The sequence below is a fragment of the Neofelis nebulosa genome, chromosome 13 (assembly GCF_028018385.1).
Source record: "Neofelis nebulosa isolate mNeoNeb1 chromosome 13, mNeoNeb1.pri, whole genome shotgun sequence".
NCBI classification, from domain to species: Eukaryota; Metazoa; Chordata; class Mammalia; order Carnivora; family Felidae; genus Neofelis; species Neofelis nebulosa.
The window spans coordinates 48,552,926-48,567,299 of NC_080794.1; the positions used below are offsets into that span (position 1 = coordinate 48,552,926).

Below are 14,374 nucleotides of genomic sequence, written 5' to 3' on the forward strand. Positions count from 1 at the left end.
CTGCCACATAACTAGTTGGTCATGAGTCACTTTTGCCATAAAAGATAAAAGAATGAAAAAGAAAAGAGGGGCATTAAAAAGCACACAATGAAACATGAAAAAAATAAAATTATTAAACAGATCCCAATTTTCCAAAAACTAGGGTGCATATTTGCAACTGAGCTTTGCATTGCATTGTGAGAGCCTTTTGCACTGTTGTTTGTTCTTGGCATATTGACACATGTCCACTGATAGATGCTCCAAACTTCTATGGAAAATGTGATAGGCCAATGCTGTAATGCATTTGTAACTAAATTTTGTCATTGTTTTAGCTGATCTGTCATCATTTTCTAGTGTAGTCTAGTGTGCAATCTGGCTTTATCACTCTCTTATTTCACACTACCAGTAAGTTTTATCACTTTACTTTCTATCAAGTCAACATACAGAGTTGTCATCATCCTCTATTTTAAGACCACCATCTCTATGTGTTACTGCATAGACCACTTTGAGGGCTAGCTGAGATTTATATAGATCATTATGAGGACTAGCTAAAATTTATATAATATAAAAATGGAAAATTTTTCAATGGAGAAATGAAAGCGGACTGTCAACTGGTTATTTTATCTTTTATGGCAAAATTGCCTGATTGCCAATTAGTTATTCAGCCAAAATGTTTGCAGTGAAAATTCTTGCAGCCAGATGCCTGCAGCAGAACTACCTCGGACCATCCTTCACACCTACTAAATTGTCTACAGTCAAAAAGGCTACAACACTAAATGCTGGTTAGGATGTACAGCAACTGGAGCTTACAAGTATATAAGTCAGGTATTACTAGTGGGAGTAGAAAATAGAATAACCACGTTGGAGGTGGTTAGGCAGTTCCTTACAGAGGTAAACACACATCTGCTCCACGATCCAGGAATTCTACTCTTTTGTATTTGGTAAAGAAAGATGGAAACATTTCTCTACAAAAATCTCTGTATAAAAACCATCATACAGTCTCATTCTTATTAGCCCCAAATTGGCAATGTATGTCAGCTGAAGGATGAACAAATACAATGAGGTTTGTTCATACAATGGAATACTATTCAAAACGAAGAAAGAAAAAGAAGTATCTGGAATTGCACAGTTAAACCTCACTGCTGCTTCACTGCGGAAAGAAACCGAACACAAATACACACATTGTACACTATTCTATTTATATAAATTACAAGAACAGGTAAATCTAATCTGTGTTACCAGAAAGTTGTAAGTGGTTGCTTCTGGGGGTAGGGAGAAGTATCCAGAAAGTGACACGAGGAAACTTCCCCAGGTGATGGAGAGTTTCTATAGCTTCTTTTGGGTGGTGATTACACAGTTGTATACAATTGTCTAAACCCATGAAACAAATACTTAGCATGTCTGCATTTTACCGTATGTCTTGTTAGAAGACTACATTCTATTTGTCTTTGTATTTTTATTATCTTCTTTTCCTAATATACAGTTTGCTGAGGTCTACTGAATGTCAACCTTATGCTTCCATGACAGACACTTTCTGCTGTATGAATTGGTAAGCTCACAGCTAATCTGGGCAGGCTCTTCTCAGTCTCACAGACAGCTCCGAGAGGTGAATTCACTTGACCAAAGGCAAGCCACAGATTCAATTAAGTCAAAAGTGGAACTTAAATTCACCTCTCCAAACTTCTAGGCAGAAGCTATTCAAACTACATTTCTTGAATGGATGAATAAGTGAATAAATGAATGAATAAAGAGACTACCCAACTTGAAAAACGGATATAGTGCCTTTTGAGCAAGTATAAAAGCTATAGAAATGAATAGTTATCCAGTGCAAATGTCTCAGAAGGAAGAGGCATATAGAATCCCTGGTCTACATTGACTCGGAAGCAGAGAAAGAACAAAATATGTGTCTTAGAGTATGCCTATAAGACCCATGGCTGCTGCGGAGAGTATGTTGTTCCTTTCATTACACAGGACTACCTAGTTTGTACCAATCCCTTTACCAGGAGTCAGACCTGCATCGAGAGTTCCTTTCATCAACTTGACCAAAACTTCCTGATCATTGCACCTAGCATCCCCCAAATACAAAGGAGTATCATTCCTTAGAAGCTTCTTCCCCCTCCTCAGTAGGAACTTCCAGCATGCCATGGAACCAGGATGCATCCTCGCTTTGCTCCCTCCAAATGAAGAGCACTGTGGGCCACCAAAGTTCCTTGACCTCCCCTGGAATGCTGCAGTCTTTCTGGAGACCTCAAGAAGGACTTTCCTGTCACAGGGTATGGTCTCAGACCCTGTCCTTTTCTTCCATGGGGTACAGTCCCTGACATTGAGCAGGGAGTACGTGCGATGGGAGCAGCCCTTGTCATAGAGCAGTGAGCAAGGGGAAGGGATAAGATTCAGGTGCTAATGGGTGATACCCAATCTGGTCCAGGGTAAGCATTAGATCAGCATGGAAATAAATAAGATTTGTGGGCCTGTTTTCTTCCTGAATTTGCATTCACACTTTATGACCTCAACGATATTTACTGAGTGGAAAAAACCACCTTCTGTTACAACTGCTGGACTCAAAAGCTACTTCCCTCTGAAAAATACTATCTCTAGCCACAGGGTCTGAAACAAGCTACTTGTCTATCTATTCAAAGAGCTCGATGAGCAGTGAAGATTGACATTTGAACCATAAACACTGTATTCTATTTGACAGTGTTATTAAATATTAGGTCTGATTTATGGAAAGGCTTAATAAATTGACAGTCCAGGTCAGCCCTGGCTCTGCACCGAAATTGGGTTATGCTGGATGTTACTTGATAGTGTTGATCAAACTAAAGGAAAAAAAAATCCACTAACAACATTCAAGTCTGATTTCTTGTGACAAAGTTATTACCATATAAATTTGAACCACTTGTTAGCCCAATTCTGCATCTCAAAATTTCTCTAATTGATATTCTTAGTAGTTTGGAAATCAAAAGATAAATCCAGAGACTTAGAAAACCTTTGCTAGGGCTTGGAAGGACAGTAAGGCCTTTAAAAATGAATGTCAGGTAAACGTCTTGTTACTTTAGTGTAAAAGAGGAAGGGAAATAAAAGCATGAGTAAAGAGTATGCAAGGGGAAGAGACACACTGAGATACAGAAATGGGAATGTCACCCCATGGGAAGAGGCAAGGTTGGAGTGAGTCTTGGCTTGGATTGTGCCATGGCTTACTCAGGTCCGTGTGACTTTGAGCAAGCCACTTCATCCCTCTGTGAGGGGGATCCCTCAGGTCCCATTTCTACACGATGTAGATAATGATAATCAAGTTCTGTTTATGACGAGAAGAATAGTATACGTAGATCCTCTGGCACAGTGCCTGAAACACAGAGACTGCTCAACAGATTTCTGGGGAGACTAGGCCAGGCCAAGAGCAGAGCTGGGTCCTGGTGGAGTGAGGGAGAAGTCCCTGGGCCACCAGAGTTAGACCTGAAGAGGACAAGAAAGGACAGTGTGTAGGCAGACGACACACCACTAGATGGTATAGAGATAAGAGGATATATTACTAGATATGCCTACGTGCAACTGGGTGGCCTAGAGCTAGGTGATGTGTTACCGCATGTGCCTATGGGCTGTTAGATGATGGACAGCTAACAGACGGTCTCCTTACTTGCTGTGCTCATGCACTCTTAGATGATATAGAGCCAGATAATGAGTACCTGGATATGTGTATGTGCTTTTAGATGACATAGACCTAGGGGTGGTATCCCTGGCACACCTGTTACTCTAGACCAGGGGTCCTCAAACCTGTTCTGTAAAGGACCACATCATATCTATTTTAGGCTTTGGAGACGATATGGTCTCTGTTACAACTACTCAACTCTGTTGAAGTAGTAGGAAAGACACCACAGATAGTTTGTAAATGAAAGAACGTGTCTGTGTCCCAATAAAACTTCATTTACAAAAATAGGCAGTGGGCAAGATTTAGCCCATGGACTGTAATGTTGCTGACATCTGGTCTACTCTTTGCTCAGGTCTGACAGGAGCAGGTGGCTGAGAAAAATGAAGGCAGATTCTTTCCTCTTGAGGACCAGCAGGGTTGCTTTCCTAAGAGAAGGCTATTAAGGGACAAGCCTGAAAGGGACCCTGGAGTTATTTTCCTTACCCCTCCCATCGAGAAGTCCATGGAGGGTAACCAACTGATGGTACTGATGGCACCAACTACATTTCAGATTTATGTGTCTCTGCTCAGTCAAACAGTAAACAGATGACTCATTTAGGGACAACCCAGTATTTATTGAGACTTACTGGGTGCCAGGCAGGTCTCTTATAAAAACTGTATGCTGTGGGTTCTTAGTAAATAAATAAAACTTCCTTCCCCTTACAAATTCCTTCCTGTTCTCTTCACCAGGGCCTGGAAAGGGCTGCCCCCTCCTTGTCTGAGTGGCCACCAGCATGAAGGAAAGGGTCACAGAGGTGGGGCAACCATGACATAATCCCCTTCCCTGGTTCTGATACTGTGGAAAAGTAACCACCTCTTGCTAAGCAATTTCCCACATAAATTGGTTTCAAGTCATTAAAATCTGCAGCATTCCCAAGGAAAAAATAATCGCAGCTCTCTGAGGTTACCCTCCACACCAAGCTCCTTGACTTCAGTAGCAATTAGACATCACTCCACTACCAAGTACTCTCCAGAAATGGAGCCAGAGCCACCAAAGAGTAACTGGAAATTACAAGTGAGGTCATCCTCCCTTTGCTTAAGAAGTTTCTGGCAATGTCCCTTGGGGGTATCCCCTCCTCACCTTTACCAGGCTGCCTGTGCTGCACAGAAGCAGGCTCTCTTTGGCTGGATTTCTCCTTATAGCTCCTGAATTCAGGACATGAACCTCACTTGGGGCATGGTCATCCCCAGCCTGGTCTGCAGCAGGTGGGTGGGATTCACAAGGTTTCCAAAGCTGTAGCCTGGGGTTGGGGGGTGGGGTGGGGCTTGAGGGGCAGCTCCATAGGGGCAAGAGATGGGAAGAGTTTCAGGCAAGCATTTAGGTGCAGGAGCCCCCCAAACAGGCACCTGAAGAGGACCTGAGAGCAAATCTGAGCTCTCCTTCCAGTAAAAAATGCAGCACACTCCATTTTCTGACAATACCATAAACTTACTTTTATGACACTAGTTATAAAACCCTTAACATTTGTCTAGTGCTGGCAGTTCAGTTTTTTCTTAAAGATCCAAATGCAAGAGAGAGATTTGTGACCCCAAAGCTGGTTTGGGGTTTATAAAATGAAGGTGTCATAAAAGTAACACATCCTATGTACTGGAAAAAAATTAGATTCTGTGCCACGAAGCTATAGGCATTTATAAGGAATCCTTTATTTGCATCTTCCACTACTCACATTTTTTTACATTGTTTTATTCATGAGATAAGACCCTAAATATTACCAGAGGGTGAATGATTTCCAAAGTGCCACCAATGGGCTAGGGGTAAGTAGGATGACAAGTAAATATTCCCCTGATGACCAATCTCCAGATTTATCACCCTCCAGAGGGCTCTATGGTGGTGTTTGCTGTCTTATGGTACACCGGGAACAACACTAGGCAGGTTTGGAGGCTTTCAGAGACAAAAGGGCCTGACATCTGTGGGAGCCAAACTCTCCCTGGCTTGGTCAGGACTCACTCATTTGGAAGGGAAGGGAGGTACGCAAACTAGGATTAATCACCTGAACCCTTGGGTCAGGACACCCATCCTTTTGTCCAGGAATGGCCCCTTTTTTAATTAACTCATTAGTTATTTATTATAATGAGAAATGAAAAAAAATTTTAAAAACCCCGTGAATCTAAAGCTAACGCTGACCTTGACTTGCGATTCAACCATTTGCTTTTCTCCTCCCTGTTGCTCGCCTCTCCCATCTATATGAACCACTATCATGAATTCTGTATTTTATCATTACTTTCGATGTGTGTATGCGTGTGTTTTATACATTTTACATGGGTATTAAGTCGTATGTTGTTTTCTATTCATTGATCCATATGAAACTGCCTTGAACGCTTTTTCTGACTTAATGTTATTCTGCTAAGATTCATCCAAGGTATTACATGAAGCTGTAGTCCATTCATTTCATTGCAGGTCATATTTTTTTTATCTTGGTAAAGCTCATTTGGATGGTTTCCAGGGTTCTGACTATAAGCAATGCTACCCTGACCTTTCTCACTTCTGAAGTGCATGCAGGAGTTTCCTTTGGGTAGATACACAGGCGTGGTATCACTGGGTCATAGGGTATGTGGATGTTCTGTTTTATAAGAGAATAACAAACTCATTTCCAAAGTGGTTGTACTGAGTACACTCCCACCAGCAATTAACCACCTGTTACTCCCGTCCTCTCCACCACCTTTCATTTTCTGCAGGTCTAATTGGTGTAAAATGATATACCTTTATGTTCTTGATTTGCATATCCTAGACCACTAATGATTTTGAATATCTCCTCCTATAATTACTGGCCATAGGCATTCCCTCTTCTGTGAAAGGCCCGTGCAAGTCTTTTGCCCATTTTTCTGTTAAACTGTTTTAATTTTTCTTACTTTTATAAAAGTTCTTCCTCTCATCTTGATATTAATCCTACATTGGTGATAACACGTTGTAAATATCCTCTCCCAGTGTGCGACTTGTCTTTTTATTTTCTTTAAAGTGTCTTATGACAAATGGAAGTTTAATAAAGTCAAAAGTAGCCATCTTTTCTAAGAAGTACTTTTTGTAGCACTGTTGCAATGAATCTTCATAAAAATGCTATATGGATGGGAGTATTGGCTGTCTATGAGAGACAAAGAAAGCGGAGAGCGGAAACTCAAAGGCCATTTGGCCCAGGCCTTACATTCATAAAAAGCCTTAAGTCAACTTTGTATTCATTACTTCCAAATGAGGTCACCTACAACCACAGAGAGCCACTTATTAGGGATGAAGGAAGACCTGGCAGCTCGAGGTTAGAGTGCCATCCTTTGTAAATCACTAAAAACAAAGAGATTTTAATAAATCTCGTAAGCATGGGGATAGCATATTTACATTGCAGCCTATTATTTTTGTTAAGGTATCACTCGGTTCAACGTAAACATTCAAAATTTACCATAACATATAATTTTGAAAATTTTACCTTTTAAAAAAAATTTTTTTAAATGTTTTTATTTATTTTTGAAGGAGAGAGAGACAGAGCATAAGTGGGGGAGGAGCAGAGAGAGAGGGAGACACAGAATCCGAAGCAGGCTCCAGGCTCCGAGCTGTCAGCACAGAGCCCGACGTGGGGCTCGAACTCACAAACCGTGAGATCATGACCTGAGCCGAAGTCAGATGCTTAACTAACTGAGCCACCCAGGCACCCCTGAATATTTTACCTTTCTAAGGAGACCTCCAAAGGGCCTCTCTCAACTCTGAGAGGTTCCAGACAGGAAGAGCAGTGTGCTCCATTCACATAGTTGGTTAGCACAGAGCTGGCATTCACACCCAAGTGTGTCAGGCTTCAGAGCCCAGACGCTTTCTACTGTTTCACGTGGCTAAATGACAAGGAGAAGCCATCATGAGCTAACTGCTCTGTGAGAACAGAAGGGAGAAGAGGAGATGTTGAGGCAGGGTGGAATGCCCGTCAGCTCAGAGGCAGGAGTCCTAGCCACAGGTGCATGTCTTTCTTACACCATTCACTAGGGACCTCCGGGACAGTAGGCACCGCATGTGAGGGTCACTGGATAGCAGGACACGACCACCAGTAGCATCCTTAGAGGACACCTGCCTTCATCCTACCATCTTCCTCCTCACTGACCCCTAGGGGCTTTGCAGCATATAGTGGGTAAATGCCAAACACAGCCTGGAACCCCAGGCATCAGGACCTAACTACGAGTGTGACCCCACATCTCTGATCCTCACCTGTACAATGGGATAACAATGATTAATTCAGGCCATTGTGGGCAATTAAATGAAATAAATGAGCAGAGTCTAACCCACTGCCGAAGAATGACGGTTGCTACTATGTCCTTCTTCTCTCTGGCCCTGGCTTCCTCGCTCCCTGCTCTCTGTCAGTTTCCCCCACTATGGCCTCCATCCTAGGTTTGCTGCCCTCACCACCATCCCTTAAGAACACCTCTTTTCCAAAGCACAGTTCCACAGACAGGCCCAACTGGCCAGCCCTTGCTCTGGGCCTTCTGCCCCTTAGGTGTGGTCTTCCCCTTTCTAACCCCCGGCTGCCCACAGTGTGCTCACCCTCTCCTCAACCTTGTCCCTTCAGTCCCTCCACCTCTTAACTGGTCCTCAGCTTCTGCTTTTGCTGAGTGTTCTTGCTTGGGATGGGCAGGCTCCTCAGGGCTACCATCCTATGGGCCCATGAGGAAGGAGGTCCATATGTGGGGGCTTACTCTGCCTGCTCTTCACTGACCCTTTGGAAACTTAGAATATACTTAATGAGCAGCCCCTCTGCTTCTGTTGCCAAGAATGGGCATCTACCTAAAGAATGTGTGCATCTCCTATGGACACTCAGATGCCTGTGAGAAATTTCTATCAAACTGGCTGAAGATGAATCACCCTGTAGATGACAGGGCTACTCAAAGGAGTTGCTCTGAGAAGGTGTCTCCTACCTTGGAGACGATGGTGCCCACAGCCAGTCATAGCACACATGTGGCTAGGTGGCCAGCTCTCACCTACCTTCCTGATGCCTTCCGAAGGACTGGACACACAGTTGTCAGCCCCTCCGTTCTTGCTGATGGTCCTCCAGAGTTCAGCAAATGTGCTGTCTTGTTCCAGGGGGTTGGTGCCCTTGGCTCGGAAGTACTCATACACAGCAGAATCCCGGACAGTACCGTAAGACATATCAACTTGTTTGGAGAGGTCCTGGAATGTCCTGAAATGCAAAAAGGCAGTGGAGCATGTGTACGTGTTGCACACTGCAGGGATATAAATGGGCTGTAAAGTCCTCCTGAGGACCGAGACCAGCTGTGGCCCGCTATCCACATTCATCACTTCCAACTTCAAATAGCTCGAGTTCCTCAGCCCAGAGCATGACTTATCAGGGCCTAATTCTACCACAGTTATGTTTCTTCAGTGTAGATTAATTCAGTAAGGTTATTGAATACCTAAAACCAGGTCCTGTGCTGAGATCAAGGGACAAAAGGATGAATAAGACATCATCCCTGCCCTCAAGGAGCTTCTAGTCTAGCCAGAGAAATATATAGACAGACAATCACAATATAGGAGACAGGGCAACACGGGAGGCTGGATACTAAAGGTCTCCAACTCCAATGCCTACGGCACAGGAAGGAAATACATGTTGGCAACATGGATGATGATGACTAGTCCCTGACACTTAGAACTGGTGTGGGCAGAGGCACACACTCAGGTGGTGCCAGTGAATACGCATGTCCCCTCCAAAACTTGTGGCTCTTCTAGAGTTCCACCCATTGTTGCACTTTAAGCATTACCCCTCAGTTTGCCTTCTAATAAAGAAAGAAAACTGGATTTTTATATGAATTCTCTTGATTTTTAGGTGCTATTATTGAAAGATGGTGGAGATAAATCGAAGCATTTCCAAGAGCCTTGGGTTTATTGTACATGAAGGAGAAGCAGGTAGTTCAAGTCAGGTGCATGTTGGAGGCGGAGAGTGCATCGGGAAGGCCCACCAGCAGATGTCTGAGCTAGGGGTCAAGGAGAGGCTTTCTTGGGGGTAGGAAAATAGACCAGGAAGGACCAATTGGCACGAAGCTCTCACTTGCCTTAAGTGAGCATCACCTGGTTCAGTGTGTTGAGAGAATGCCACATATAGAATAAACTGGCAAAAAAAAAAAATCCCCAAATGCTTTGTGGTGAGCCAGCCTCTCTCTCCAGACTCCAACTAAATCACTCTTTATTTCTCTTCTGGAAATCTGTTTCTCCTTTGTAACAACAAGGATCATCATCCCCACTTCTCCATGAGTCACCGTTTCCACGAGGAGATCCCATCTTCTCGACCTGATCTACCCAACCCTCCATCTTCTGGTCTCATCTCCAGCTGCTGCCCCTGCCTCCATGCAACTCCACAGCCAACGCTGAAACGAGAAATCCCACACAGTCCCCATCTATGGCAACAGACCATGGTGCTTCCTCAGCCTGGAACCCGTTTATCTCACTCATCCACCAGATATTCTTCTGCAGACACCCTGAAGATCTGGGTGCCTCCCTTCCCCATGTGAAGCCATCACCTCCCTGTGCCATCTCTATACTTTGAACGGTTTCTATGGCTGCATAATATCACTGTGATTTGAGAGAACAGCATCTCAGAGTGAGAGGAAGCAACATCTCTGGAGTCCAACCACCTGCCTTACCTCCTGTCTCCACCAGCACTGATACCGCAGGACTGGCAGGTTAGCTAAACTCTCTGTGCCTCAGTTTCCAAAACACTTAAAACAGGGCTAGAAGTAGAGCTTGTGGCAGAGGGCTACTGTTAAGACTAAGTGAAATAACGTGTGTTTAGCTTGTAAAGCAGCGCCTGACACAAACTGAGTGGCCAGTAACTAGTAGCAATTATTCTGCATGGTAGACTATAGGAATCTGGAGAACTAGAGCTGAGGCAGCCTCCTTTTTACATCCATGGCACTGGATCCAGGGCTGACACCAGTCTTCACAACATGCACACAGAGGAGCCAAAAATGGGTGCTTCTTCCTGCTTTGGAGATGCACTCCATGGAGTTCCTTTAGGCCCTGCTACATGGCCCAGAAACAGAGCTCAGTGTTTGTTTCAATGCATTACAGATGAAAGGAAACACAAAATAACAAATTCGATGAAGAAATCTTTCTAATTATTGTTCATTATTTATATCTAATTGAAGCAAGATGTTCCTTTGCTTGAAGGGCCCCAAGGGTTGTAACTCTGTCGTAATTTGCCTGTAATGAAAGAAAGGGGGGATCTTTTTTCCCACGTTTTTTATTTTTCTCATGGTAATACAAACAAACACAAGGCTTTGATGAATGGGAAACATCAAGATGAATTACACAGTTGAGTCTAAATACTGAACTGCTCTAAATTACTGCAGTTTCCATGAGTATGGAATGAATGCGTAACTGCCAAGGAGCTCAGCACTACTGTTCCATCCCCACATTTGAAATGGAGATTTTCTCTCGCCTCTTAGTATTTATTCATGACGGTGCCCCTGGCCAGAGGCTCAGGGATCATCTCTGGATGACAAGTAGGCAGCCCAAATGTTTATGGCTTCATGTCCATTTCTGTCCCAGTAGACCTCACTGCTCCCGCCCCCAAACACCACCTCCTTTTGCTGTGCCAGCTCATGGCTCAGCCCCATGGCCTCCATATATCATCTTTCATAGCCATGAGTCCATGCAGAGGGATCTCTCCTAACTCAGATGCACACACGCTCTTTCAAGGAAAGTTTCCAAGCTCACTAACATGCCCAGCACACAGTAGGTACTTCCACCATACTTCTGTGTAAATAACACTATCAAAACATTCAGAGGTTTAGGCAGGAGGACTCCACTCTTCATACACCAAAGCCGTCATTTCCTTGGGGCACTCACCCTCTCATCAGTTTTGAAAGGGGGAGGAATGAAAGAGTATAGGCGCAATGGGCCAACCAGGCTCCGAGCCAACACTGGCAGTCAGGGAAAGACAGATGTGCACATCAGATAGCACACCCATCTGAACAAGCAAGGGATGCTTAGCTTGGAGAAGGCATCACTAACACACTTAATTTAGCATGTTTCTCAAAGTAGTCTCTTCAGCAATGACTTCTAGAAAGGGTCCCTGCACCCTCAACACAGGGAGATGAAGATCTGCCCATCACTGGTGCTATGTCTATAAACCTCAATCATGCATGCTGACAACTGGTTAGAGTCATTCAAGCAGTTGTCCCACCAACAGCTGCTGAATAGCCACTTGGTAAGGCACCGTGGCACACACAGCAAGGAATGAATGGCAGGCATCCTCGTGGGGTTCACAGTGAGGGATGGGAGAATGGTCAGAGGAGTAAAACAGTAGTCACTAAACAACATGAGAGAGCTGACATAGAGCTCTGCATGGGGGACCCTGGAAGCAAAGGGGAGGTGCAGCTGGCTATGGCCAGAGTTAAGGAAAGGCTTCGTAGAAGAGAAAATGTTAACTGAGCCATGAAAGATGGGTAGAGGTAGCTAGATGGAGAATCAAGGGGTAAGGTGTTCCACTAAGACAAGATATGACCTGAGAAGGCCCTGGTGGCCCATCTGGAACACACACCATGGGGCAATTCATATCAGCTAACACAATGCAGTGTTGGAATCATGCAGATATGGGTGTGAATCCTGCCTGTGGATACCTTAGCTGTTTGAGGTAGACCAGTAGTTCTCGAAGAATGGTCCTCAGAGTCACAGCATCAGCATCACCCAGGGCCCTTGAAGAAATGCAAGTTCTTGGGCCTATCCCAGTACTACTGAATCAGAAACTTAGGGGTGGTACTCAGCAATCTATATACTTTTTCAGCCCTCCAGGTGAGTGTGGTACATGTGCAGGTTTCAGAATCACCTACTGAGACCCTAGTTTTATTCACTCATACTTTTCTCACAAATTTGGTGAAGATTAAGGATCACAGACATAGGTCTGGTGCATGGTCAATGTTTAAAAATGGTGGCCCTTCTGTTAGGCTGTCAATAAGCAGTTCAAATGGTCAAAACAGAGAACAGTATAAAGGACTAATCAGGGTTGGGGCTGGGATGGTCACACCTGGATGGAAGCAACCGAGGACAGGCAGCTTTTTTAGACTTTTCTAGGTTCATGAGATTGAAGCCTGCCTTGGCATCTGCCCATTTGCCTTCCTAGTAAGAGGCCTGTGGTCGAGTTTCTTGCTTCCATGTTATTGCCAAGGTACATGCAAATTCCTCATCAGCATCCAATGGGTTGCCTTGTGAACAGTACACATTTTAGGTACCCAAGATGCCTAGAGTGACAACCTGAGGAATTCTGAATCCAGAGTAAGCATGGAGACACCAAAACTCCTTTGGCAGGCCATATGGACCCTTGTTTTTGTGAACCATGATGGGAACTGCCTAGCAGAGGTTTTTCCCGAGAAATTAGTAAGTGCCTGGGTGAGGGAAGCTTCTGGGGCGGGATGTCTTTATTTATTTATTTTTATTGAAGTATAGTTGACGCACAATGTTACATTAGTTTCAGGTGTATGACATAGTGATTCAACAACTCTATGCATTAGGCTATGCTCACCACAGATGTAGCTACCACGTGACACCATATGGTTTTATAACACCATTGCCTGTATTATGGAAGGAAGTCTTTAAAAGAATCTTCGCCAGGCTGCCCTGTCTGGGTTTGCATTCACTAATGAAGTGCCACATTGCAAGCATGCACATTCTGCAGCTGACCCTGGCTCCCTGTAGTCTACTGCTTATCTCCTTACTTTTTCATCTTTTAACAACCTGTGGTGTTGGAATCCTTCCATGGCAAGGCTTAGCCTTTCCTCCAAGCCTACTTTTGAGCCCGTACCTTTCACTCAGTTGTGCCCTATGGAAACTGAGTTTGAAACCAATGGGAGATGCTTCTTTATATCTCCTGGCCTGGATGCTAATTTTGGGAGTCTCCCCTAGCTGAAAGCATAGCTGACTCCTACAAACACACCAGACTGCCTTGCAGAAAGACTTTGCAAACATCCTTTGTCTCTGAGAGCAGTTTCCTCCAAATAAACATGCACACGCACTTTCTGGAAGTCCCACAACATCTCCTTCATCTGTGGCCAAGGACAGTCTACCCAGCTCAGCACCACCTCCCTCCCCATACCTTTCTCCATAAATCAATCTTACTATTTCCTAGATATGTTTTCATTAACAAAGAGATAAATGTGTTTGCCACATGAAAAAAATCAATAATACAGAATTTATAAATACATCTTTGCATGTTACAGAAATATTTATGTTAGCAATGGAGATAAATACACTTGTAACAGGAGCAGAATCAATATACAGTATATGTAAAACAGATTTTAACAACTGTGGGCTTGCCATAATCACAGGGCTGGTAAATCTAAATCCCAAAGCCCTATTATTCTTCCTTAAAAAAGCAAAGAAAATAGTGGAGTGACCCAAAAGGCATGGGAGGGTGGGGACGCTCATCCTAATGTGAAGCTGCATGAACTAAAGCCCACAGATGCCTTATGATCATCCCAGCAGCTTCCTTTTTCTATTGCTTTTGTTTGACTCTACAGGAGATGATGCTACCTGAGTCATTTGGGATGGCCTGGCTAGGTTTCCACAGGCTGCTTGCAGGACCAGTGCTCTCAACTCCCCACCATTTGTCTGCCCCTCCTCAGTCTCTTCACCAGGGCTTCCCCCTGTGCCTCCAGTCTCTCTGGTTCCTCTCTCATGCAGTGTTCTCCTACCCGAGGCTTTGCCACCTTTCCTGGGCTCTCCTCCCCCACACCTGGGACCGTTAAGGTGGA

At 44.2% G+C, this 14,374-nt stretch overlaps 1 protein-coding gene across 4 annotated transcripts in view; it reads right to left on the reverse strand.

The window, feature by feature from the left end:
* The window catches only part of GRID1 (glutamate ionotropic receptor delta type subunit 1), a 703,858-nt gene that overhangs the window by 34,425 nt on the left and 655,059 nt on the right, over nt 1–14,374 (reverse strand). For all 4 annotated transcript variants that reach the window (XM_058696896.1, XM_058696895.1, XM_058696897.1 and 1 more), the window contains one exon: nt 8,616–8,811. In XM_058696896.1, coding sequence (XP_058552879.1) covers nt 8,616–8,811 — 196 coding nt within the window. The remainder of the gene's footprint in view (nt 1–8,615; nt 8,812–14,374) is intronic.